This window comes from Spermophilus citellus, assembly GCF_964194105.1.
Source record: "Spermophilus citellus genome assembly, chromosome: 3".
Lineage (NCBI taxonomy): Eukaryota > Metazoa > Chordata > Mammalia > Rodentia > Sciuridae > Spermophilus > Spermophilus citellus.
Genome location: NC_138184.1, coordinates 10,729,445 through 10,753,373, shown reverse-complemented (window position 1 = coordinate 10,753,373; position 23,929 = coordinate 10,729,445). Strand labels below are relative to the sequence as shown.

The window sequence follows — 23,929 nt, the reverse complement described above, 5'->3', positions numbered from 1 at the left end:
GTGTGTGCACGAGGGAATCCTGAGGTGGATGATGGCACCTCTGTGTGTGGATGGTGATTGGAACCCAGGTATGTGGGTGTGTGGCGGGAGCAGGCATCTGCTGGGGCCGTCCCTAGGAGCCAGGAGCTGTAGGGGTGTGTCTGCTGCTGTGCCCATGACTCTAGAGGTGGTGGGGGAGGAGGGTGGGTCATGTGTGTGCCTGTCCCTGCAAGCCCGCTGTCCCCTGGCCCCCGTCTCAGCCCAGCCAAGCTGTGCCCCAAGAAGCAATCACTTCATGTTTATTGAGGCTCCCTGGGTTGCCAGGGCTGGGGGTGGAATTATGGGGTCACAGGATGGCACAGGGCTTCTTCTCCTTGAAGGGGTTGGTGGCAGCTGGAATGCCCACGAGGAAGGGGTCACTCTTGGCCTGCTCCGTGCAGAACTGTAGTAGGTCAGTGGCTGCCTTGGATACCTGCAGACCGACCCTGTCAGCCAGACTGGGCATCTGCTGCTCCCCCGCCCAGGTGTGCCCCCTCCCCTGCCTCCCTCGGCTGCCCCAATCCTCACCTTCACACGGTCGATGCCTGCCTCCATCCTTAGTTGCTCCACCGCCCGGCGGGCCTGTCCAATGTCACTGCCAATGGCCACCTTGCTGGACATCTGAGGGAGGGTTAGCAGGATATGAGCAGTTGGCCTAAGCCCAGACCCCAAACCTAGGGCCACCTGAGGGACCCTGCCCCTCCTCCTGTTGCCCCTGGAGATGATGAGGCGGCTCTTCCACCTGTGGGCTCAGGGAGCTCTGCTGACTGCTCCTGAAGGTGCCTGGCTGCTGGCTGTGTGCAGCCACCTCTGCCTGGCTCCCGGCTGTGTGCAGCCACCTCTGCCTGGCTCCCCTCCCTGCACCCGCCTGGTCTCCCCTCCCAGGTCCCCCTCCCCACCCCTGCAGAGACTTTGAAGCCAGGATTCAGTGAAATGTCACCAGCAGCAGCAGCCGCCTTAGCAGAGGGGGTTCCTGCCCCAGGAGGCCCAGCTGCTCCATAGTGTCACATGTGTCGCAATGGGCATCCCCAGGGGCTGAGAAGCTTTGTGGGGGATTGAAGAGCCCAGGCCTCTCTGAGCTGCTGGATTCCCTGCCGGCTGTTGCCACCCAGCCTCTTGACAGCTTCTGCCACCCAAATGGCACGCAGTATTCGGGGCTCCACCGCCTGATCTCACCCAAGATAGGACTCCACTCGCTAACGAGGCCTCTCTCCCCATCCCTGCCCGCTCTTCCCTGAGCTCCAGACCTGGGGACCCACATCCTTCCTCAGCACATCACACTGCTCTGTCACTCAGGTATCAAATAATCTCTTTCATTCTTTTCTTTCTTTTCCTCTCCCCCCCTCCCTCCCTTCCTTCCTTTCTTTCGCCCTAGGTTTGAACCCAGGTACCTGTACCACTGAGCATTTAGTTTTTTGAGTCAGTGTCTCACTAAGTTGCCAGACTGGCCTTGAACTTTTTTTTTTTTTTGAGTATAAATATGAAGATTTTATTTTTGAACTTTCTTGTATTTCATTGGTCTATATATCTATATATTTATGTCAATACTACTTTTTAAAAAATATTTATTTACTTATTTATTTTTTGGCAGACACAACATCTTTGTTTGTATGTGGTGCTGAGGATCGAACCCGGGCCGCACGCATGCCAGGCGAGCGCGCTACCACTTGAGCCACGTCCCCAGCCCTGTTAATACTACTTTTATTTTTTTTTTAAATTTTAAATCTTTTTTAAAATTTTGATTTGTTATATATGATAACAGAATGCATTCAATCCATATTACATATATAGAGCACAATTTTTCACCTCTGGTTGTGCACAAAGTAGAGTCACATCCTTTGTGTCTTCATACATGAACTTGGGGTAATGATGACATCACATTCCAGTCTTTCCTACCCCATGCCCCCTCCCTTCCCCTTTGCCTTGAACTTTTTAAAAAAAGCCTTTTGTAGTTGTGGATGGACAGCATGCCTTGGTTTTATTTATTTTTAGGCAGTGCTGAGGATCGAACCAGTACCTCACACATGCTAGGCAAGGGCTCTGCCACTGAGCCACAGCCCAGCCCTGGTCCTGAAGTTAGTGATCCTCCTGCCTCAGTCTCCTGAGTAGCTGGGATGACAGATGTTTGCCACCACACCCTGCTCTTATTCACCTCTAACCTCACTTGGCAAAACAGGACCCTGAATCATGTCCCCCAAGACCTTCTGTCGTCTAGTCAAGTTCACTACTGTCCCCAACCGCTCAGCCCAGATTTCCAACATCTCCATCCCTCTTTCTCTGATCCTGACCCAACTAACCCTGTCTCAGGTGCCATAAGATCAGCTTCAAATTAGGTTCTCTCTCTGGTGTCTTCCACCCTTCACACCACCTGGACCACGGCGGTCACCTATGCCCTGGTCACAGCCTCCCCTCTGTCCTGGCCTCTCCCCTGGCTGTTTTCCTAAAGACAGCCAGTGTGATGTGTAGAACAAAAATAAAAAACCTCTCCCTCGGACACAGCTCACTCTCCTGGCAACAGTCCAGGGCGCCGCTGCCTGCCCCTCTGCAGTTTCCTTCTGGTTTTTTTTTTTTTTTTTTTTTTTTTTGAGACAGGATCTTGTTATGCTGCCCAGGCTGGTCCCAAACTCCTGGCTCAAGTGATCCTCCTGCCTCAGTCTCCTGAGTAGATGGGACGTGCAGGCAGGTGACACCATGCCTGGCTCCCAGGTTACTGGTCATCAGCCCCCCTCCCTTACCCCTCAGGGAGCACCATGATGCCCTGTGTTAGTCTGCTCCAACTGCCGGGAAAAATTATCAAGAGCAGTGGCTTAAATAGCATGAATCTATTTTCCCATAGGCTGGAGGCTGAATGTCAGAGATCAGAGTGCTGGCAGGGCTGGTCTCCCCTGAGACTGGTCTTCTTGGTTTATAGAGGGTCACCTTCTCGCTGCGTCCTCACGTGGTCTTTCCTCTACACGCACATTCCTTGTGTCTTTCTGTGTGTCCATATTTCCTTTTATAAGGACACCAGTTAGATTGCATTAGCACCTACCTAATGACCTCATTTTAACTTTATTACTCTTTAAAGACCTGCTCTGGGGGCTGCAGTTGTGGCTCAGTGGTAGAGCACTTGCCTAGCATATGAGAGGCACTGGGTTCAATTCTCAGCACCACATAAAAATAAGTAAATAATCCCAGCGGCTCAGGAGGCTGAGGCAAGAGGATTGCGAGTTTGAAGCCCGCTTTAGCAACAGCAAGGCCCTATGCAACTCAGTGAGACCCTGTCTCTAAATAAAATACAAAATAGGGCTGGGGATGTGGCTCAGTGGTCGAGTGCCCCTGAGTTCAATCCCCAGTCCAAAAAAAATTAATAAAATAAATAAATTAATTAATTAAAGGTATTGTGTCAATGTACAACTAAAAACAAAAGACCTTCCCCAAATACCAACTCATTCTGAGATACTGGGAGTAAAGACTACATGTATTTTATGGGGACAAAGGTCAACTATTAACATTTTTTTTTTTTTTTTGGTGCTGGGTGGAACTTAGGGCCTTGTGAATGCTCAGCATATGGTCTACCACCCAGCTGCTTCCTCGGTCTTTGCTGAGACTCTGTGTGCCCAGCACCAGGCATAAGCAAGAACAAGCACCCTCCCCATTCTTGTTCCTGGGAGATGATGGCAAAGCCACTGAGAAAGAGATGACATTTGAGGCTGGGGATGTGGCTCAAGTGGTAGCGCGCTTGCCTGGCATGCACGCGGCCCGGGTTCGATCCTCAGCACCACATACCAACAAACAAAGATGTTGTGTCCGCCGAGAACTAAAAAATAAATATTAAAAAATTATCTCTCTCTCTTTAAAAAAAAGAGATAACATTTGAAAGAGAATATGAAATAAAATCAAGGGAAGGGGGAGGGGGGTAGCCTCAGGGAGTGACTAGAAAAAACTATGACCTTTCGTTTTTTACAGATATTGTTAAAGAAAAAAGTAGGGGGTGTGCCCACAACAGAAACCTTGGGCTCAAAAAAACACCTTAGTCTGTTAACAGTAATTTGAATGAAGGATTCATAGTCTTTTTTTTTTTTTTTTTTAAAGAGAGAGTGAGAGAGGAGAGAGAGAGAGAGAGAGAGAATTTTTAATATTTATTTTTTAGTTCTCGGCGGACACAACATCTTTGTTTGTATGTGGTGCTGAGGATCGAACCCGGGCCGCACGCATGCCAGGCGAGCGCGCTACCGCTTGAGCCACATCCCCAGCCCCAAGGATTCATATTCTTACAAAAGAGAAATAAAATATAGGTTTCTTTAGAGAACTACTTAAGGAATGCTTGGGGAGGGTGCTATTTCCAAGACTCAAAATGATTCTGGGAGAGAGTCACAGTGCCAGGTATAGGGTGACGGGACAATGATCACTGCCAAAGGCCTTGGAGAAAATCTATTATCACACAATGCAGGTAAAAGAGAATGGGACAACAAAAGGTCATCAAGGTGCCAGCCAACATTCTTGGACCAAGCATTCATCATGTTAAGTCCAAAAGGCATGGGGTACAGGTGCCGGGAAACGTCAGTCAGTGGCACAGCCTACAGTGACTGTGATTCCCCAAAGTCACGTGCTCTCGTGGAGTGAAGCCATCATTTTTTTGTTTGTTTCCTCTGTGGTTACGACAGTCAATCTTCATGAGCCACACTGAGGTGCCTACATAGCACAAGGGGCTTGCAAGAAGCCAAGTTCCTTTAGGAACTTGTGAAAGGCTTAATCCCAGCGCTGCCGATACTCCAGTCTTTCCAGACCCCAGCACATATGTGTCAAATTCAGCCACAATCACTTGGCCTTCCTGATGTTCCTCCTCACCAATACCATAAGAGACTGATGGGGCACTGGCGGGGCAAGTAGAGCCATACCACGATATCCTTCCTTGTCCGAAGGAGCTGACCTGTACTGAGGGGATAGTCCAGGCAGCTCTTGAAGTTCAGCTGGGAGTTTGTTCTCTGAACATTCGGTCTCTTGGAGGCACAGGATATCTGGGGCTTCTTCCTTTACCCAATCTAAATCCGAGATCATGGATTTGACACCCATTTCATAGGTACAGGTTGGCAGACATGCTGATGGGTGCGGGGTGTGACAGAATGGGCAGTGTGGGGAGCCATTCTGACACGTGATTGGGTGACTCCCGTTAAGGGCCTGAGGCACTCTGGCTGTGTTGGAGTTATCCCGACCCTTTCCTGATGAGAGAGCCCATCCGTGTGGGGGTGTGCGTGACCACTGACCCCGGAGACCCAATCACTGACCCTGACCTTGGAGTGCAGCCCCCCCTCAACCTTCATTGGATGGAATTCTCCCCTGAATCTCTTGTCCCCCAAATAAAAGGCTACTCCCCGGGCGTGTTCGCTCTCTCTCTCTCCAGCTAGCCCAGAGTAATCCTCACTGCCCTGCTGGGCGGCTGGAGGCGGGAATCAGGGAGGTGAGCCGTCTCGGACTTAGCAATATAAAATAAGGTAACTGGTTTGTGTGTTTTATTTTGATCTCTTCTAACTAACTTAATGCCAGAACCTCATTAATGAAACCACTGCGCAGGCCGCGTGGTAGAGGGCAGTATCCAACTCAACCCCAGGCTCAAGTATAGCTTAGTGGTAGAGTGCATGCTTAGCTGCAAAAAGGCCCTGAGTCTGACACTCAGCAAGGCAACAGAGAAACACTATAAAATATCCACTTCCCAGCTGGATTATTATTATTATTTTTAAATATTTATTTTTTAGGTGTAGATGGACACAATGCCTTTATTTTATTTACTTATTTTTATGTGGTGCTGAGGATCGAACCCAGGACCTCACTGGTTCTAAGCAAGCACTGTACCACTGAGCTACAACCCCAGCCCCCCCACCCCCGTTGGATTATTTTTCAATTAAATGGTTTTTTTAGCACCAAGGATTAAACCCAGGGATGCTTAATTTCTGAGCCATATCCTCAGCCCTTGTTGTATTTTGAGAAAGGGTCTTGCTGAATTACTTAGGGCCTTGCTAAATTACGGAGGCTGGCTTTGAACTCACAATCCTCCTGCCTCAGGCTCCGGATCACCTGGGATTACAGGCATGGGCCATGGTGTCCAGTTGAGATGGGATCTTGCTATGCTACATAACCTGGCCCCAACTCCTGGAGCTCAAGTGGCCTTCTCGCCTCAACCTTCTGAGCAGCTGGGACTTCAGGCATGAACCACCATATCCAGCTCTTATTTTTTATTTATTTAATTAATTTTAATATCTTTGTGCTGGGATTGAATTTAGGGCCTTTCTACCATTGAGCCACACCCCAAATCAACTCTCCAGTTTTTAGCCTAATAAGGGAGTGGAGAGTGGGATCATTTTTTGAGATGCAGAAGGATCAGGATTACTTGGAGAGAAAATTGAGAGCCAGGTGAGTATGTCAAGGAGGAAGCTATGTTCATACAATAAAGTATGCTCAGCGCCTTCCTACTGCCTGTTCCCTCTTCCAGTGTGTGTGTGGAGGGGAGGAGAATGGCCTCCATTCAGATCTTCATAGGAGGTCTCTCTTGGTCTTCTTAAACGTCACCTCTTTGACATCTTTCCCTAATCATCTGTCCCTCCAATTAAGGATACCAACCCCTTCATTCATTCCCACCCAGAGGCTCTCGAATCACTGCTGAATTCCTCAACAGCACTTACCGAAAGAAAAATAACCGAGAGGAGGATCAGACCTCAAGGAATAAGCAAGCTTTCTTTATTAAGCAGCGGAATGGCATATTTTCAGGGGAGAAACTGGCAGTTGATTACGGGGTGGGGTGTGGTGTCTGATTTTTACAGTGTTTAAGTGAGATCTGGATCATAATAAGGGAGACTGGAATCATTGCAGAGTACCTCGGTTGGGTAGTCAGGGAAAACAGTTGTGCAAGTTCAAAGCCCAAATCAGGGAAACAGTTACGAAAGTTGGAAACCCATTGTTGCTGGGAAAGGGTGAAAGTCCAGAGCCCGGGCCCCACTGTTTGCCTTCTCCCCCCACCTCCTGGGTCACACTGTCCTCCTGTCTCCCTGGGGGTTGTTATTTTCCATATCCTTCACTTACTCCTCTTGGTTTCTATCCACCTCCCCCCAGTCTGACTGTGGGCTCCAGGAGGGCAGGCTCCACATCTTGTTCACTCTAAATCTTCAGCTCCCAGCACAACGCCCTACATACAGCATGAGAAAAGAAGGGGTCCCCTGTTGCCTCTCTGCATGGCTAGAAGGATGTAGGAGAGACAGACTTATCAAGGGTCTCACCGTCTCTCTAGGGAAGAGATGTCTGCCCCGGATGCGAAAGAAGACCCCCATCCAGTGGGAAGATGGGGATGGCAATGCGCGTGTAGTCTAAGGGCCCAGGAGTCACTGCCCCACCTTCGGAAAGGCTCCAACTGTGACTCCGTCTTAGAAGCCATCCCCTCGTCCCTAGGGAACAAGAACGAATGGGTAAGCACAGTACAAAGCGGTAGGTCTCCAGCAGGCAGCAAGGCCTGGAATGAAAATTTTCTAAGAAGCTGTAAACAAGTCAAAAAGATTAAGTCCTGGCTTCCGTATTACGGATAACACGAGCAAATATGGCCGCGCCCGGCCCCGCAGGAGCCACACAGGGTCATGTGACAAGCAACTTCCGGCCCCGCGCGTTACTTCCTGCGCTCTGGCTCTGACCTGCGTGCGCGGGCTTAAAGCGTTTAGAGGCCGCGGCAGCCCCGGCCGAGGGCGACTCTGAGCTGGAAACCGGGCCTCAGGAGCATGGAGGGTTCCCCGGAGGGGGAGGCGCCCGCCGCGGCGCTGGCCGCGGTGCTAAAGCACAGCTCGGCGTTGCCGCCCGAGAGCTCCCAGGTCCGGGGCTACGACTTCAACCGCGGCCTGGATTACCACGCACTTCTGGAGGCCTTTAGCACCACCGGCTTCCAGGCAACCAACTTTGGGCGCGCGGTGCAGCAAGTCAACGCCATGGTGAGACCCGGGGAAGCACTTCCGGGGCTGGGAGACGCCTGGCGTGTGGTAGAACCAATGCAGCGTTTGCGGGGCGGGACTTTCTGTGGGACCGAAGACCTGCGCCTTTCATTGACACCGCCCAGTAGCTGGAGGGAGCGGGGCTTACAATGGGCGGGGGTTCTCGTGCTGGGAAGGGGACTTTACATTCACTGCCGAAACTAGCTCCTGGTATCAGGAGCGGGTAGGACCTGATTGATTCTAGGGGATTTAAGGCGTTCTGGGATGGGCGGAGTCTGGGGCAATACAGTGCATTTAGAGGATGGGATTGGAGGAGGAGACTAAGTCAGGGCGGGTCTTGAACTTGGAATTGCTTTTCCAGCCGGGAAAGAAACTGGACTGGAAAAGATGCTGATTCCTGAAAAGGTGCAAAACCTTAACGTGTGCCCAGATATCCGAACTGGGAAAGGGGCAGGATCTAAGCAAGAGACATTTCTTGGTTTCTGGTAGAAATGATCCTTTATCTTTGAGTGGAGGGGCCAAGAGGTAGAACCTGACTGAAAACCCACTTGGGGTCCTTGTGATGGGGTTTGGGGCCAGACGCTAACTCGACCTGGCCCTTACCACAGATCGAGAAGAAGCTGGAGCCGCTATCACAGGATGAAGACCAGCACGCAGACCTGACCCAAAGCCGCCGCCCACTCACTGGCTGCACCATTTTTCTGGGATATACATCTAATCTCATCAGTTCAGGCATCCGTGAGACCATTCGCTACCTTGTGCAGCATAACATGGTGGGGATCTGATAGGGTTGTGACCTTGGTCTGTCTGGGTCAGTGAGTAATAAAATTGACAGGTTAAATGAGATGAGGAGATATGGGTTAGTTTTAAGAAGAGTGCTGCTCCCTCTGGGCATCTTGGCTCACACCTATAATCCCAGCTACTGGGGAGGCTGAGGCAAGTTCAAGTCCAGCCTTAGCAATCAGGTGAAATACTGTCTCAAAATAAAAAATAAAAAGGCTGAGGATGCAGCTTAGAGGAAGAGCACTGGGTTCAATCTCAGTATCACAGAGTAAAATAGAAGAGCTCCCCACAAAAGGTCAATGAATGAGGGCTGATGTTAGGGGTCCTGCCAGGACTAAGGCCAACCTCGCTGTCCTATGGCTGCAGGTAGATGTGTTGGTGACTACTGCAGGAGGTGTGGAGGAGGATCTCATCAAGTGTCTGGCACCCACATATCTGGGCGAGTTCAGCCTCAAAGGGAAGGAGCTCCGGGAGAATGGAATCAACAGGTGGGGGCCCTGAGTGGTGATGGGCAAGTGAACTGGGCTGAGGGGACTGGGGACTGATGCCTACATTCCTCCCATTCCCAGGATTGGGAACCTGCTGGTGCCCAATGACAATTACTGCAAATTTGAGGACTGGCTGATGCCCATTCTGGACCAGATGGTGCTGGAGCAGAACACAGAGGTGGGGCTGGAGAAACTTGGGGGGACCAGCATGGTGAAATCAGGGATTAATGCTGACATCCCCTCCCTCCTAGGGTGTGAAGTGGACACCTTCCAAGATGATTGCTCGGCTCGGCAAGGAGATCAACAACCCAGAGTCAGTGTATTACTGGGCCCAGAAGGTGAGGGTCTGGGTGGGGGCAAAGTCACCAGACTTCAAAGACACCTGGGGAGTCACTACTGTTATGATCAGGATTCCCATTCTTAGATGAGGAACCTCAAACACAGATAGGTTAGGTAATTTGTTTGAAATCACACAGCTATTGAATGGAGCTTTGGATTTCTTGGCTGTGCTCTTAGTTCATCTGGGAACAGTTTGTGGCAGTGCTCAGCAAATCCCTAGGGCCTGGCCTCAGGGACTACACTCCCTAGAGACTGTGGAGTCCAAGAATCTGAAAAGTAACGAGCTACTACTCACTAAGCTCCAGTCTCCTTAAGTGTCACAGTTGGTTTTCTCACATCTTCCTCTTTATCTGCAAGTGGTGTTGGTATCCATATTTTATAGTTGAGGAAATAGGCCCAGAGAAGTTAAACAGACTGTTCCCAGCCAGGCAGGCAGGTAAAGATGCACCTAGAATGGGGATCAGGGTGCCCCCACTGAGCTGCAGTTACTGACCTGCCCTGTCTTCCCTCAGAACCATATTCCTGTGCTCAGCCCAGCATTGACAGATGGCTCACTGGGTGACATGATCTTCTTCCATTCCTACAAGAATCCTGGCCTAGTCCTGGACATCATTGAGGGTGAGGCACTGGAACCCTCGAGGTGGGGGGAGAAGGTGTACCCAGTCCAAGGCCTGACCATGCCCTTTCCTCAGACCTACGGCTCATCAACACACAGGCCATCTTTGCCAAGCGCTCTGGAATGATCATCCTGGGTGGAGGCGTGGTTAAGCACCACATTGCCAATGCCAACCTCATGGTAAGAGGGTTTGGTCCCTTTTGAGTGGATATAGTCCCTGGTGGGGGTGCCACTCAAGCCTCAGCCACATCCTGGGCTAGTCAGGCCATGATTCCTGCCCTCTGGGGACAGATGTTCCAGAGCAAGTGACATGCACAGCAAGTGGCAGTAATGCTAAATAAGAAGACAGGCTAGTCTGATGTCATGGGGCACGCCTATGATGCCAGCTATGGGGGAGGATCGCTTGAGTCCAGGAGCTCAAGATCAGCCTGGACAGCATAACAAGACCCCTTTTATTTATTTTTGGTACTAGGGATTGAACCCAGGGGCCTTAAACACTGAGCCACGTCCTCAGTCCATTTTATTTTATTTTATCTTGAGACAGTCTCAATAAGTTGCTGAGGTTGGCCTTGAGTTCTAACTTGCAATTTTCCTGCCTCAGCCTCCCCAATGATTGGGATTACACAGGTGTGTGCCACCACCCAGGCTCCATTTTCTTTTTTTTTTTTTTTTTTAATTTTTTTTTTAAAGAGAGGAGAGAGAGAATTTTTTTTTTTAAAGAGAGAGTGAGAGAGGAGAGAGAGAATTTTTAATATTTATTTTTTAGTTATTGGTGGACACAACATCTTTGTTGGTATGTGGTGCTGAGGATCGAACCCTGGCCGCACGCATGCCAGGCGAGCGCGCTACCGCCTGAGCCACATCCCCAGCCCCATTTTCTTTCTTTTTTTAAAAATAGTTTTTAGATGTTGATGGACCTTTATTTTATTCATTTATTTATATGCAGTTCTGAGACTTGAACCCAGTGCCTCACACATGCCCTCTGCCACTGAGTCACAACCCCAGCCCCCAGGATTTTCTTGTCATGAGAAAGCATGAGAAGAGAAAGGGGTGCCATTTAGTAAAGGGTGTTGGAGCTGGGCAGTGATCCACTCCTATAATCTGTAATCCCAGCTCTTAGGGAGGCCAGGGCAGAGAGATTGCAGGTTGAAGACCAGCCTGGGCAGTCTAGCAAGACCCTGTGTCAGGGTTGGTATTGTAGCTCAGTGGTGGAGTGCTTGCCTAACGTGTGAGGCACTGGGTTTGATTCTCAGTATCACACTGGGGGGAAAAAAGGACACTGTTTCAAAATGAAAAGGGCTGGGGGGCTGAGGATATAGCTCAGCTGGTAGAGTGCTTGCCTCGCATGCATGAAGCCCTGGGTTCAATCCCCAGCAGCACACCACCACACACACACACACACAAAAACGGGGCGGGGGCTGGGATGTAGCTCAGTGATAGAATAATCCTGGGTTCAATCCCCAGTATCGGGGGATGTGGCAGGGTGTTGGAGAGAGGCTTCTGGGAACTGACCTGAGCAGAAGTTTTGGGAGGTGCCTCCCACAAGCCTCATAGTTATCTCCAGGAAGAGTTCCTGGCAGAGAAGACAGCCAGCTCCCTTCAAAGGCCCTGAGGTGGCTAAAGTGGTCGGGGAACAGCTAGGAGGGCCATAGAGGAGGAGGAGGAGGAAGAATGGCGTGGGCCTTGGCAGTTAGTGAGGTAGGAGGATGTGATCGGTGATTCGGGTGCCCTCTGATGGCTTTAGGGGAACAGATGGTGCCTGAGTCGTGAACTGTCCAGAACCCTGTAGGGGCAGGACTAGGATGGTGGAGCTCCTCTGCAGATAAAGTTGGTGGTAACTACTGCTGAGCAGATGGGGAAGGTTGTTGATACACATTCAGTTTTTCGTTTTGTTTTGAAATGGGGTCTGACTCATTGCCCAGTTGACCTGGAACTCAAGCTCAAGGAATCTTCCCACCTCCGGCTCCTGAGTAGCTGGGACTGTAGGTACGTCACCACACCTGGCTCAGGTACACATTATCAGAAATGATTGGGCTTACGCCCCAGAAGGGGAAGCCAGTGGGTGGCCACCTATTCCCACTACGTAGTCCTAGGATCTCACGGGCAGGATGTCCTGCCTCAGAGAACCAACTCATCCATTGTGGGCCTAACATGGGTTGCTACCTTTGGAAACAAGGAAAAGTTGGTAGTTAACAGCATGGAATTTCTAGAGAAATCATTTGAAGATTTCATAAAGAGGGCTGGAGCTGTGGCTCAGCAGTAGTGCACTTGCCTGGCATGTTTGAGGCTCTGGGTTAGATTCTCAGCACCGTATATAAATAAGTAACTTAAAGGTCTATCAACAACTAAAAGAATATTAAAAAAAAAGATTTTCATAAAGAATAAGAACCACATGGATTTCTTTGATGGGGCCAGAACTGGACTGTTTAAGGGAAAGGATAACGTGTGCCCGACCTGTAACTAGCACCAAGAAGGCCAAGTGGCAGAAGGTGTTAGAAGAGCGGGGAGACCCTTGGGCTACTTGAGTGCCCTGGTCTTCATTGTTTTCATCTACAGTTTTTCACCCGTGCGGAAGACCCTGACAGGGTCCATTAGTACTGACACCATCTGTGCCATGTCAGTCTTCATGCTGTTGGGCCACCTTGTCTTTGACTGTGGGGCCAAACCTGCCATTGTATCCAGAACACTGTCCTCGAACATGGCCCTCTTTGCTTCTGTCTATCTGGCCTCACATCTTCCCTGGTCCCTGCATACCTTCATCATGGCGATGAAGTTGCCATCCAGATTTTTGCACTGTGGCCCATGCTTCAGAAGAAACTGATGGCCCGTACTCCCCTTAGCTAGGTGGGTGGGGGTCACACTGCCTTTTGCGTTTTCAGCCTTGGGAGGCCTGCTGTCCGTTAGTGTGAGGGAGCCAGTCTTTGCTTTTCTGCTGGTTTCCGTCTCTCATCTCTGCCCTTTTTACCTCATTTGCTGGCCACTTTTTCAAGAAAATACTCATGGGCCTTGGGATGAAGCTGAAATCAAAGATGGCTGTTCCAGGTTCCTCAGCCAAGTTAGGGTAGCATGGCTTCCTCACTAGCATAACTGAGGGCAGAGCTCATTCTGGAAGCAGCAGGCTGGTGTGGATGAGACAGAGGTCAGAAGGAACCAAAGGCTGGGTGGTGAGTGCTTACCTGTTCTGTCATTTTATGATGAAAAAGTTTTCTGGTGCCCTCTTGAACGGTTGCCTCTCATCTGTTATTCACTATAACAGACGAAGTGATGTGGTGGCTACAAAAGCAGTAACATCCCTCCAAAAAAAAAAAAAAAAAAGAAAGAAATGATTGGGCCCCAAAGTGTTTCAGTTTGGGGATATTTTTTCCTATTTTGGAAGATCTGCATATACATGAGATATCTTGGGGAAGATACTCAAGTCTAAAGATGAAATTCATTGATATTTTGTATACACACAGCTTGAAGCTTCCCTAGAAAAAAAGAACTTTTGAGGGCTTCCTTTGGCTGACACAACCCTCAGTCTCTTTGGCTGATGTCCTGCTTCTTCGTCTCCTGTCTGATGACCGGCTGACCAGACCCACTCTGCCTTTCCCTACAGCGCAATGGGGCTGACTATGCTGTCTACATCAACACGGCCCAGGAATTTGATGGCTCGGATTCGGGTGCCCGGCCAGATGAGGCTGTCTCTTGGGGCAAGATCCGGATGGATGCGCAGCCTGTCAAGGTAGAGGCTGGCTGGGTGGGGTGCAGGGTCTCCTGGGCTGTGGCCATGGGTTTGAGGCTCACCTAGGTCCCCTCTACAGGTCTACGCTGACGCCTCCCTGGTCTTCCCCCTGCTTGTGGCTGAAACCTTTGCCAAGAAGGCAGGTGCTTTCACGGCTGAGAAAAATGAGGACTGAGTGGATGCAGCCCCTGAAGGCCTCACCCCTCCTGTATTTATTAATTTGTAGACTCTGCCCCTCTCCCACTCCTTGGCCTGAAGCATCTCTAGAATAAAGGGTGCCTGGCAGCCCTTTGCAGTTGTCTTGGTCCTTGGATCTGGTGGCAGTCCCAGGCCTAGCCTGCTCCACCTTCCGCCTCATAGGCTTCTTCTCGCCAGCACTGGATTCTTCCCGCCATGGCGGTCAGCAGGCAGGGCTCTGTGGGATGGAAGGCCAGTGACTGCACAACACCGGGACCCACAGGTAGGGCCAGCGCCAGGGAACCCTGTGGAGGGAATGGTAGGGAGCAGATTATCGGGGGTCTGGTTGTCCCGCTCCCCAAGATCCAGGCTAAAGCTTTCAGTCACCAATGCACAGACATTTGGCCCCTGGCCTTTAATGGCCTCAACACCTCACTCCTTTTACCAGCAGGTCTTGGCTCTGCCTCTAGACCATGTCGTGATCACTGATTTCGCCTGCCTGGTGGCCTCCTGGCTTTTCTTCATCTGACTGGACTCTGCCCTGGAGTTCCCAAAGGCTGGACACATCCAGGACAGGCCCTGGAGTTAAAACCATGCTCAGAGGCAGCTCAAATTTCCTGAACTACTGCCTGATCTCATTCAGGGTCAGATGCTGCTGTTGGCTCTCCATCCAGGGGCCAGTCCAGCAGCTCTGCTCGGCATTTCCAGCCCTGTCTGACCTGGATTCTGCTGCTGACACATTTCCCAAAGTCTGCCTTCCTGGCCTGGTGTGTGCCCGCCTCTGAGCCTGGGCACGTGCTGTTCCCTTTGCCTGGAATGTCCTTCTTGCCCCATCCTCACTCCTCTGCTCCCAGCTCCTAGGCCTGATATTCTTTTTCAGGCATGGGCGTGACTGAGGGGAGCACAGGGCTGGGGCAGAGCAGTGCCCTGGCATGGAGTAGGGTGGGGGAGGCTCACCTCCACCAGGTCCCAGAAGAACACCTTCCCATCCTCGGAGCAGCTGACCACATGAGTGTCACGCTCACTCAGGCAGCAGTCCAGCTTGTACTGCTTGTTCTGATGGCCTGTGTACCTGGGGGTAAGTGGGATCAGAGGGGCTTGCTCCTCTGATCAAGGGGTGGGGTGGGGGGAAGGCCCATGACCGTGGACACTCACTCGCCCAGCAGCTCGCCGGTGTCTTTGTCCAGAAGCCGCAGGGTGGAGTCCAGGCTGGACACCAGCAAGCACTGCCCATCCCGGCTGAAGCAGGCACAGGTGATGGGGCCTGGGGGAGAACGGGCAGGCCGCTGAGGCTGCAGTGCTCCTGACTGGCCCACTGTTGTCCCTGCCTGTCCCCAGTGCCGCAACACTCACTGCCCACGTAGTCCGAGAAGAGCTGCCCCATCCTCAGGTCGTAACGCCTCACGCGGCCGTCCACAGATCTGCAGAAGCGGGTAGAGCCAGCTGAAGCACAGGCTGGGGCTGAGGGCTCTGTGGCAACCTCAGTGGCCCTGTGTCTTCCCAGCTGGCCAGACCCTGACAGGCAAGGCTAGGTTTACAGTTCCTGGACACAAATGAGATTCTGAACCAAACGGCTTTCCTTTGTTTCTTTTTCTTTCTTGTAATACAGGATATTCCTTGAACCTGGGGGTTCTTCACCATGAAATACATCCCTAGTCCCCACAACCTTTGTTTTTTGAGACAGGGTCTTGCCAAGTTGCCCAGGTTGGCCTTGAACTTGGGATCCTTCTGCCTTGGCCTCTGGAGTTGTAGCTGGGACTACAAGTATGCACCATTGTGCCTGCTGAGGCAATGGCTTTATGGCTTAGGCCCAGGACTAACTGGTCCCATTCCATCTGTTTCCAAGATCCACAGCCCCCTTGGAGCCCCTCAGGACCACCCTTTCCCCATGCTCTCCAGATCACCCTCCAGTAGCCCTCCATATCCACAGGCCCACACCCATGGACTAATAACTGAAGATGAAAAGTATTTTGACTTGGGATTAGGGAGGCAGCTCAGTGTTCGAATGCTTGAGCATGTGCACACCCTGGGTTCAATCCTCAGTACTGCAAAAAAGCAAAAGGGATTCTGTGGTCTTTTTTCCCTGTCATTGTTCCCTAACAATACAGTATAACAACTGTTTGCATAGTGTTTATCTCAGGTATTGCAAGTCATCCAGAGATAATACAGGAGGATGTGAGTGGGTTCTACGCAAATACTATGCTATCCTCTAGAAGGGATTTGAGCATCCTTGGATTGAACCCAGAAGTACTCTACCACTGAGCTACATCACAGCCCTTTTTATTTAAGGGAGGCTCTCACTAAGTTGCTGAGGCTCGCCTTGAACTGGCTAGCCTTTGAGTTACTGGGATTACAGGTGTGTGCCCATACCCAGCAAGCATCCCTGGATTCTCATATCCTCTATGAAATCAGTGTCCTGCAGATCCTGAGAGATGGCTCTGGTCTCAGAACCTGACCCTTTTCTTCCCCCTCCAGCATCATCTCCTTGGCTGCTCTGGCCTCCCTCTACAGTCTTCAAGTGTCTATGAAAAAATTCTTTTGAAAGTACAGATGCTGGGGCTGGGGATATAGCTCTGTTTGTAGAGTGCTTGCCTCACATGCATAAGGCCCTGGGGCTGGGGCTCAGCAGTAGAGCGCTTGCCTCGCAGGTGTGAGGCACTGGGTTCAATCCTCAGCACCACATATAAATAAATAAACAAAATAAAGATATTGTGTCCATGTATAACTAATATATATATATTACACACACACACACTCAGTATGTATGTTAACTGAGTCATCTGAGTAGTTCCTTCTGATGGCCCTGTGAGGAACTGCCTCTTTCCCTTTCCTATTGAGGAAGGAGGTTAGTTCCTTCTCAAACCACACTCAGGCTGAGTATATAATGTGTGTGTGTGTGTGTGTGTGTGTGTGTGTGGTGTGTATATATATACATACATACATACATACATATATACACTCAAACTACACTGAGTATATATGTACACACACACACACAGAAAGAAACCTGGCCTTCCCTTGCTCAGAAAAGTAAATGTTCAGATTCTTCCTAAGGTGCTTAGACCCTCTGCAGGTGGTTCTGATCACTTCCTGGTTTCATCTCTGTCCTCATTTCTCCATGGTCTCGGGCATCACGCTGCCTTCAGTCTGGCCAGGTACTTCTCAGTGCACTTTTTTTTTTCCTTGTACCAGGGATTGAACCAGGGGTGCTTAACCACTGAACCACACCCCAACCCTTTTTTTATTTCTTATCTTGAGATAGGGTCTCCCTAAGTTGTGTAGGACCTCACTAAGTTGATGATGCTGGCATTGAACACACAATCCTCCTGCCTCAGCCTCCCTAGCAGCTGGGTGTGTGCCACCAGCCCACCAGTGTACTTGCTCTTGCTCCAGTTCTCCACTGGGTGGCCCCTCAGCTTCCAAGTCTCGGCCTTTCCAGAGCCTTCTCCACACCTCCCACCCATGATCTAAAGGGCCCCCAAGTTGGTTTCTCCTGCTACCCCTTCCTTTCCCTTGACTCTCACCACTGATTTAATTATATTAGGTCTATTTATTTCTCCACTGGTTGTCCATTTGTCCTGCTAGAAGGAGCTCCTATGGGGCAGGGACCAGGTCTGGCTGGTTCGTGGCTGTGACCCCAGCAACTGGTTCCAAGCCTGCTAAGAAGCCTGAAAACCTGAATGAAGGGCTGGGTGAGGCAAAAATGACATTGGGGGGGGGGGGCGGGGCTGGGACCACATGGCACTTGGCTGCCTGAGTGTGGTTTGAGAAGGAACTAACCTCCTTCCTCAATAGGAAAGGGAAAGAGGCAGTTCCTCATAGGGCCATCAGAAGGAACTACTCAGATGACTCAGTTAACATACACACCGAGTGATTCTGGGGCCAGGCCCTGTATGGAGGCCAGGGGCACAGCCCGGGCCAAGCCGTATGCACTTTCTGCCATGGTGGAGCCAGCACTGACCAAGGGAGATACAGAAAGGCCTCCTCGAGTAGGTAACATCCAAACTGGGATTTGTATAGGGGTTGAACCCAGGGTCTCAAACATGGTAGGCAAGGCCTCGACCACTGAGCTCCATTCCAAGGCCTCTGTTAAACTTAGTTTGAGCCATAATTCCAGTGACTCAACAGGCTGAGGCAGGAGGATTGCAGATTCAAGGCCAGCCTCAGCAACTTAGTGAGACCCTGTCTCAAAATAGAAAATGAAAGGGGCTGGGGGTGTGGCTCAGTGGTTGAGTGCCCCGGGGTTCAATCCCTGGTATATATATATATGTAAACAAATAAATGGAAGAAAGTAAGTTTGAGGCCTGCACCCCTAGCCACTTAGACCCTGTCTCAAAATAAACAAGAGGCTGGGATTGTGGCTCACTGGTAGAGCACTTCCCTGGCATATGTGAGGTACTGGGTTTGACTGTCAGCACTGCATATAAATAAATGAATAAAATAAAGATCCATCAAAATTTTAAAAAGGGCTGGTGATGAAGCTCAGTGGCAAACATTCCTGGGTTAGATCCCTAGTACCAAACATAAATAAATAAATGGATTTAAAAGATTTTAGTTTTGAGCCAGGTGTAGCCTATTACCCCAGCAACATGAAAGGCTGAGGCAGGAGGATCATAAGTTTGAGGACAGCCTTAGCAACTCAGTGAGGCCAAGGAATTTGGCAAGATCCTATCTCAAAAAGATTCTGAGTATGTAGCTCGATGATTACACATCCCTGGGTTCAATCCCTAGCACTCCCACCCCCAGCCAAAGAATATAATAAAGTTAAATAAATGAATTATTTATAAAATTTTAGTTTTGAGACAGTCTCACTAAGTTGCCCAGGGCTAACTTTAGGCTTGGAATCCTCCTGCCTCAGTCTTCCAAGTAGCTAGGATTATAAGCCTATCCCACTAGGTCAGCTTGTAAGAGACCTTTGTTTTGGACTAAGTTCCTACACTGGGCCCAGCTGACTAGGCTGGAAAATCAAAATGGAGTCACACAGGCTAAAGTTCCACATCACCAAACTAAAACTATTATCATTTGACTTTCTGAAAAATCAGGAGAAGATAGCCAAATTTCCCTAAACAGGCCAGTTTAAATTGATAAGTGTCCTCTGCCTTAATCCTTATATAAAGAAAATAATCTAATGTTAATCAATTATTTTTTCAATGATATGTTTGCCCATCAGACAGTAACCTTACCTTCTTTTTTTTATTTTTTGATGTTTGCCATTTGGACCTTGTACAGCATTCTACCATTGAGCTATAACCCCAGCCCCAGAAAGTAACTTTATTTATTTATTTATTTTTCAGTACTGGGGATCAAAATTAGGGCCTTGAACATGTCAGCACTCTATCACAAGCTATGGCCTCAGCATTAGAAAGTGACTTTGAGATGACTAATCTGCTTTTTGGTCTTTGCTTCTGCTTTCTTCAGCCATTCTCAGTGTATAAACCAACCTCTTCTACAGCACTTATTCTGTTTTACAGAATGAAGTACTACCCAATTCTAGAGTAAAAATAAAACAATTAAGATCTGGGCTAGGGGTGTAGCTAAGTAGTAGAGCACTTGCCTAGCATGATTACAGGTCTGTGGGTTTGAGCTTAGAACCACCACAAAAGATCTTTCAACTAACTGGGCAGGTATACCTGTAGTCTCAGCTACTTGGGAGGCTGAAACAGGAAGATTCCTTGATCCTAAGAGGGTCAGACTGGGCAATGTAGTGAGAAACCAACTCTCTCTCTCTCTCTCTTTTTTTTTTTTTATGTTTTTTAATTGTTAATGGACCTTTATTTTATTTATTTGCTGAGAATCCAACCAGTGCCTCATGCATGCTAGGCAAGTGCGCTACCACTGAGCCACAACCCCAGTCCCAAGAAACCATCTCTTTAAGGGAAGGAAACAAACCTTAAAATTGTAATTTTTGTCCTAGGACAAAGAGAACAGCCTCTGGGTCTGTATTTTTCCCCCCACATTTTTTTAAATTGGTGCATTGTTATTGTACATAATGATAATATTTGTTATTACATATTCATATATGTACACAGTATGGGACTGTTTCAGCCCAAATCCTTCATGTGGTAGCAATGGTTTTCCCTCAGGGTGGGGCAGTCCTACATGGAATTGAAAAAAATAATTGTGTCCTGCAACAAAGCTACCCTGTGTGAGTAGGGCTTTCCCCTATTTCTCCATTTTGTTCACTGCTGTATGGCCACTAAGGAAGTATCTAGTATGCAGTAAGTGCTCAAATACACTGAGTAAGTAGTGGAGACAGTCCAAGCAGAGGAAGAACAAGTGAAAATGTCCTGAGGTGGGAGCATGACTGGCATTTTTAACAGAAATGAAGCCCAAGGATGAATAAAAGTTGAGGGATCAGCAATGGACACACTGGGCAGGGCCTTGTGCATGCTAAAAAAGAGAGCAGTGTTTTTTGCTTTTTTGCAGCGATGGGGATGGAAACCACTGAACAACACCTCCCAGTTCTCAGAGCAGATTTTAATCTAAGTGCAGAGGCAGCTAGGATCTCAGTGACACTGGGAGAGGGGTAAGGTCCTAGATCTACTTACCCTGCAAGGACCTCATGATCTGACACCTTCACACTAGATATGCCATCCCTCGCCTCATCCAGTGTCTGCACTGGCTCAGGCCTCCGTGAACGACAGTCCCAGCATCGGATACTGGAATCGATAGAGCCTGGAAGTCCAGCATAAAGGTGAGATTAGATGTGGAGCTGTAAGCACTGTCCACTGCCCACCGAGGTTCCAGACTCACCAGACAGTATGAGTGTAGCTTCTTCATTAAACTGCACTGTGTTCACCTTCTAAGAAACGGGAATTGCTACTCAGGAGGATTGGGATAATGACAGGATTCTCAGTGTTGGTTAAAGCAAGGGCACATAGTAGAAGTGGAGAGGTGAAAGGTTCTGGGCAAACGGCAGGACAGAACTTGGGGACTAACTGACCATGGGGGAGAGACTCTAGTGGACAGATGTTCTTGGCATCACCCACGTGCTAACGGTCCCCTCCATCATGCACGCTCTATTGAGGGTCTCCAAGCTTGAACTTACCCCCGCGTGGCCCCGGAATTTGCGCACGACCTGCCCGGATGCCACATCCCATAGCACCACCGCTTTGTCCCCGCCGCCGGAGCAGAGATTGCTATTGTCAAAGGAACTGGGGTGCAGGAGAGAAGGTCAACGTCGACTTCCAATCCCGGCCTCAGCCCTCCCATCCCGGCTGGTCCCCGGCTCACCCGGCCGCGTCCAGCACCTCGTAGCCGTGGCCGCTATAGGTACGGAGTAGCGTCCCTCGCAGTGGGTTCCAGAGCTTCAGGGTCTTGTCGCTGCCGCACGTCAGGCAGTAATTACCATCCACTGGGGAACAAGAGGAGGGGGTTTTGGGCCGCTGGCCTCAGGAAGCGGGAGGACCCGAATGAAGATGAGGGCGCTCACCGTTAAATCTCACGGCTCGTACTGCCCCTTGCTCGCAGTCCAGCGTCTTCAACCGTTTCTGCGGCAGCTCCGGGCCCCGAGGCTTTGGCTCAGGGAAAGCCATAGTCTCGGACCCCTTCCTCACCGCCTAGCATCACTCAGTCGGCAACCGGGATTTGGAGGCTTTGGGTGTAACCACATTATTGTTCCCCATTCCTTTCACTTCCGGGTTCAAATTTTTAGTATTTTGGTGACAGTATTGGGAATACTAAAACCCATTTTCAGTTTTTTCCTCCTCCTCATTTTCAGTGGCTTTTTTGTTGCTTTTTCATCCTCTCATTCTCCGTCCTCTGACTGCAGGTAGTCTTGGCCTCCGCGGTTAGGAACCGAACCGCGAGGGCTGCACGCGTTACTCTAAAAACCACCCTCCATTCCCACGCCGGAAGCTGTAACTCCCGCGGCGGAAGAGGCGCAACTTGATCTCGCTATGTCCACGAACAATATGTCGGACCCACGGAGGCCAAACAAAGTGCTGAGGTGGGGACTCCAGCGTCATGGCAATGGGGCTTAGGTTATGGGTTCGGGTCGGGGCCTAAGAAGGTGCTTGTTCATTACAGGGACGTGACTTGAGCGCCCCTGACTCTTGAGCCTCTTGCAGGTACAAGCCCCCGCCGAGCGAGTGTAATCCAGCCTTGGACGACCCGACGCCGGACTACATGAACCTGCTGGGCATGATCTTCAGCATGTGCGGCCTCATGCTTAAGGTGGGCGGAGCTGTGTTTCCGTGGGAGTAGCTCCGCCAGAGAATGAGGTCTGGGGGCGGGTTCGGAATGAAGAGGGGCGTCTGACTCCAGCTGAGGGGGCGTGGCCTGAAAGTTGCCTTGGGCGGGGTTGATGTAGCCCACGCTGGGGAAAGCTCGGGCCTGGGGCAGAATTGGAGAGGGGTGGGTTTGAGGATGGAGCCTGGCTTTGAAGCAACTTGGAAGGAACTGATGGAAAAATGACAGGTGGGGAATCTCTAAGGCCAGTCTTCTTGAGTCTACGGGGATATGATATGGCCTTAGAGATGCATGCCAGGTCGTAGCACCAGAAACCTATGGGGTGGGACTAAGGGACTCCTGAGGGGCAAGATCCAAGCTGTGCAAAGGAAAATCATTGGTGCCTGAGGATGTCATTTGTAGGGATTCTTGGCATGCTTCTCACCCAGCTAACCACAACCCACCTACCTTTCCCCAGCTGAAGTGGTGTGCTTGGGTCGCTGTCTACTGCTCCTTCATCAGCTTTGCCAACTCCCGGAGCTCTGAGGACACTAAGCAGATGATGAGTAGCTTCATGTGAGGCTTGGCGTAGAGAGGGAGGGACTCCTGCATTAGGGGAGGGGGGACCTATACCTATCATCTGGGACTGACTCTTCTTGCCTATCTCAGGCTGTCCATCTCTGCCGTGGTGATGTCATATCTGCAGAATCCTCAGCCCATGACACCCCCCTGGTGATGTCAGTGTAGAAGGGTCTCATCTGGACCCTCTCTGTTCACCTTCTCCCTGGCCTGGTCTTTGGCTACTCAACCTTCTGCACTCAGCTGCTGACTTGGACTTCCCTGAGTGAGGTGCTCTCAGGGTCCCCAGTTGGACAGAGGAAACTTGGCCCTTTCCCTTGGGTCCCACTTCTGCTGGGGCACTGAGGGGGAAAAACAGGCCTATACTTCCTGTCTCCCCTACCCTGCCTGCTACTGGGGGAGATGCTGTTCATGTTCCTAGGTGTGTTCACTCATTTTCTTGTTGAAATTGTTAATAAAGTTTCTCACTCTGGCTGTCCTCTGTAACCTATCTCTTATGTTCACAAAGCTGAGAAAAAGGCTTCAGCTCCTCCACTCAGGCCTCTGTGGAGCCCCAGTCTGGAGCCTTTTGGTAGTTCAAACCCTCCTTTCACAAACTTCACGACTTAAGTCAAGTGCCAGGTGACCCTTGTCCTCTGGTAACTCAGCTGATGGCCCTGCTGACCTGTGCAATCTGTGCTTTGGTTTTCTTAGACCAGGACTAGAGTAATGTCTGCAAACTGGATGGACTGATAGCAACTGGAAAGGGCATAAAAGACTCAGGGTCCTGTACCACCTGCAAGGCCCTCCCACCTTACTGGAGGGTCTAGAGATCCATTCCAAAGGCTGGGTGCCTGTCATTCCCAACATTCCAAGGACGGGTTGTTTACCCGATGTCTCTAAACTACAGGACAGAACAAGACCTTCATCAACCCTTCTAGCCAAGCTAGGTGCCTACAGGACTCCAGTCCTGAAAGCAGCCCCTAGTATCCCACGCACACGTTCCAACCCCTAGGAAAACCTGGAGTCCGTGGGAAAACCTGAGAACTCTGCTGCCACGGGGACTCAGGCGTTCCAGATCCCCAAGGCGAGATGTTAAAGGCGCCTCGGACCA

General features: G+C 50.2%; 4 protein-coding genes and 1 pseudogene across 8 annotated transcripts; 3 read left to right on the top strand and 2 right to left on the bottom strand.

Moving 5' to 3' along the window:
- LOC308644893 (putative guanine nucleotide-binding protein G(I)/G(S)/G(O) subunit gamma-14) lies at positions 1-7,803 on the bottom strand. 2 transcript variants are annotated; one of them, XM_081286683.1, is made up of 4 exons: positions 7,674-7,803; positions 7,269-7,433; positions 547-639; positions 1-451 (listed from the first exon to the last, which is right to left on the bottom strand). In XM_081286683.1, exons 2-4 carry the CDS (start codon positions 7,317-7,319, stop codon positions 326-328), a joined length of 270 nt encoding a protein of 89 aa, XP_081142809.1. In that variant the 5' UTR covers positions 7,320-7,433; positions 7,674-7,803; the 3' UTR covers positions 1-325. The 2 variants fall into 2 exon arrangements, 1 of the variants encoding a protein (XP_081142809.1); XR_014021106.1 differs by lacking the exons at positions 1-451; positions 547-639; positions 7,674-7,803 and adding an exon at positions 6,627-7,177 and having other exon boundaries at positions 7,269-7,409.
- Positions 7,549-14,202, top strand: LOC308644889 (deoxyhypusine synthase). Of its 3 annotated transcripts, none has more exons than XM_081286675.1 (9): positions 7,549-7,964; positions 8,573-8,737; positions 9,114-9,235; positions 9,317-9,413; positions 9,487-9,573; positions 10,087-10,192; positions 10,267-10,370; positions 13,786-13,911; positions 13,991-14,202. In XM_081286675.1, exons 1-9 carry the CDS (start codon positions 7,758-7,760, stop codon positions 14,084-14,086), a joined length of 1,110 nt encoding a protein of 369 aa, XP_081142801.1. In that variant the 5' UTR covers positions 7,549-7,757; the 3' UTR covers positions 14,087-14,202. The 3 variants fall into 3 exon arrangements, with proteins under 3 accessions (XP_081142801.1, XP_081142803.1, XP_081142802.1); XM_081286677.1 differs by lacking the exon at positions 7,549-7,964 and adding an exon at positions 8,056-8,187; XM_081286676.1 differs by lacking the exon at positions 7,549-7,964 and adding an exon at positions 8,207-8,369.
- Positions 11,862-13,603, top strand: LOC308645046 (phosphatidylinositol N-acetylglucosaminyltransferase subunit C-like; annotated as a pseudogene). Its single transcript has 2 exons — positions 11,862-11,888; positions 12,655-13,603. The product of its transcript is annotated as a phosphatidylinositol N-acetylglucosaminyltransferase subunit C-like (transcript).
- A 34-nt stretch (positions 14,203-14,236) lies between the features above and the next one.
- On the bottom strand, positions 14,237-21,686 carry LOC308644891 (WD repeat domain-containing protein 83). Its single transcript, XM_081286681.1, has 9 exons — positions 21,521-21,686; positions 21,322-21,442; positions 21,137-21,242; positions 20,842-20,890; positions 20,637-20,763; positions 15,442-15,509; positions 15,244-15,352; positions 15,046-15,160; positions 14,237-14,393 (listed from the first exon to the last, which is right to left on the bottom strand). Exons 1-9 carry the CDS (start codon positions 21,621-21,623, stop codon positions 14,244-14,246), a joined length of 948 nt encoding a protein of 315 aa, XP_081142807.1. The 5' UTR covers positions 21,624-21,686; the 3' UTR covers positions 14,237-14,243.
- Positions 21,687-21,880: 194 nt separating this feature from the next.
- LOC308644892 (PAT complex subunit Asterix) lies at positions 21,881-23,308 on the top strand. Its single transcript, XM_081286682.1, has 4 exons — positions 21,881-22,036; positions 22,158-22,263; positions 22,736-22,833; positions 22,927-23,308. Exons 1-4 carry the CDS (start codon positions 21,987-21,989, stop codon positions 22,991-22,993), a joined length of 321 nt encoding a protein of 106 aa, XP_081142808.1. The 5' UTR covers positions 21,881-21,986; the 3' UTR covers positions 22,994-23,308.
- The last annotated feature ends 621 nt before the right edge of the window (positions 23,309-23,929 follow it).

Excerpts from the sequence above, each read along its gene's own strand:
- LOC308644893 (XM_081286683.1), bottom strand. The coding sequence starts at position 7,319 with ATGGGGGTCTTCTTTCGCATCCGGGGCAGACATCTCTTCCCTAGAGAG. Across the intron at positions 640-7,268 it reads ATCTCTTCCCTAGAGAGACG|ATGTCCAGCAAGGTGGCCAT; the intron begins GTGAGACCCTTG and ends ACCCTCCCTCAG. Across the intron at positions 452-546 it reads CAGGCATCGACCGTGTGAAG|GTATCCAAGGCAGCCACTGA; the intron begins GTGAGGATTGGG and ends GTCGGTCTGCAG.
- LOC308644889 (XM_081286675.1), top strand. The coding sequence starts at position 7,758 with ATGGAGGGTTCCCCGGAGGGGGAGGCGCCCGCCGCGGCGCTGGCCGCG. Across the intron at positions 9,236-9,316 it reads CGGGAGAATGGAATCAACAG|GATTGGGAACCTGCTGGTGC; the intron begins GTGGGGGCCCTG and ends TCCCATTCCCAG. Across the intron at positions 9,574-10,086 it reads TGTATTACTGGGCCCAGAAG|AACCATATTCCTGTGCTCAG; the intron begins GTGAGGGTCTGG and ends GTCTTCCCTCAG.
- LOC308644891 (XM_081286681.1), bottom strand. The coding sequence starts at position 21,623 with ATGGCTTTCCCTGAGCCAAAGCCTCGGGGCCCGGAGCTGCCGCAGAAA. Across the intron at positions 15,161-15,243 it reads ACCGGCGAGCTGCTGGGCGA|GTACACAGGCCATCAGAACA; the intron begins GTGAGTGTCCAC and ends ACTTACCCCCAG. Across the intron at positions 14,394-15,045 it reads TCTTCTGGGACCTGGTGGAG|GGTTCCCTGGCGCTGGCCCT; the intron begins GTGAGCCTCCCC and ends TTCCCTCCACAG.
- LOC308644892 (XM_081286682.1), top strand. The coding sequence starts at position 21,987 with ATGTCCACGAACAATATGTCGGACCCACGGAGGCCAAACAAAGTGCTG. Across the intron at positions 22,037-22,157 it reads AGGCCAAACAAAGTGCTGAG|GTACAAGCCCCCGCCGAGCG; the intron begins GTGGGGACTCCA and ends AGCCTCTTGCAG. Across the intron at positions 22,834-22,926 it reads CAGATGATGAGTAGCTTCAT|GCTGTCCATCTCTGCCGTGG; the intron begins GTGAGGCTTGGC and ends TGCCTATCTCAG.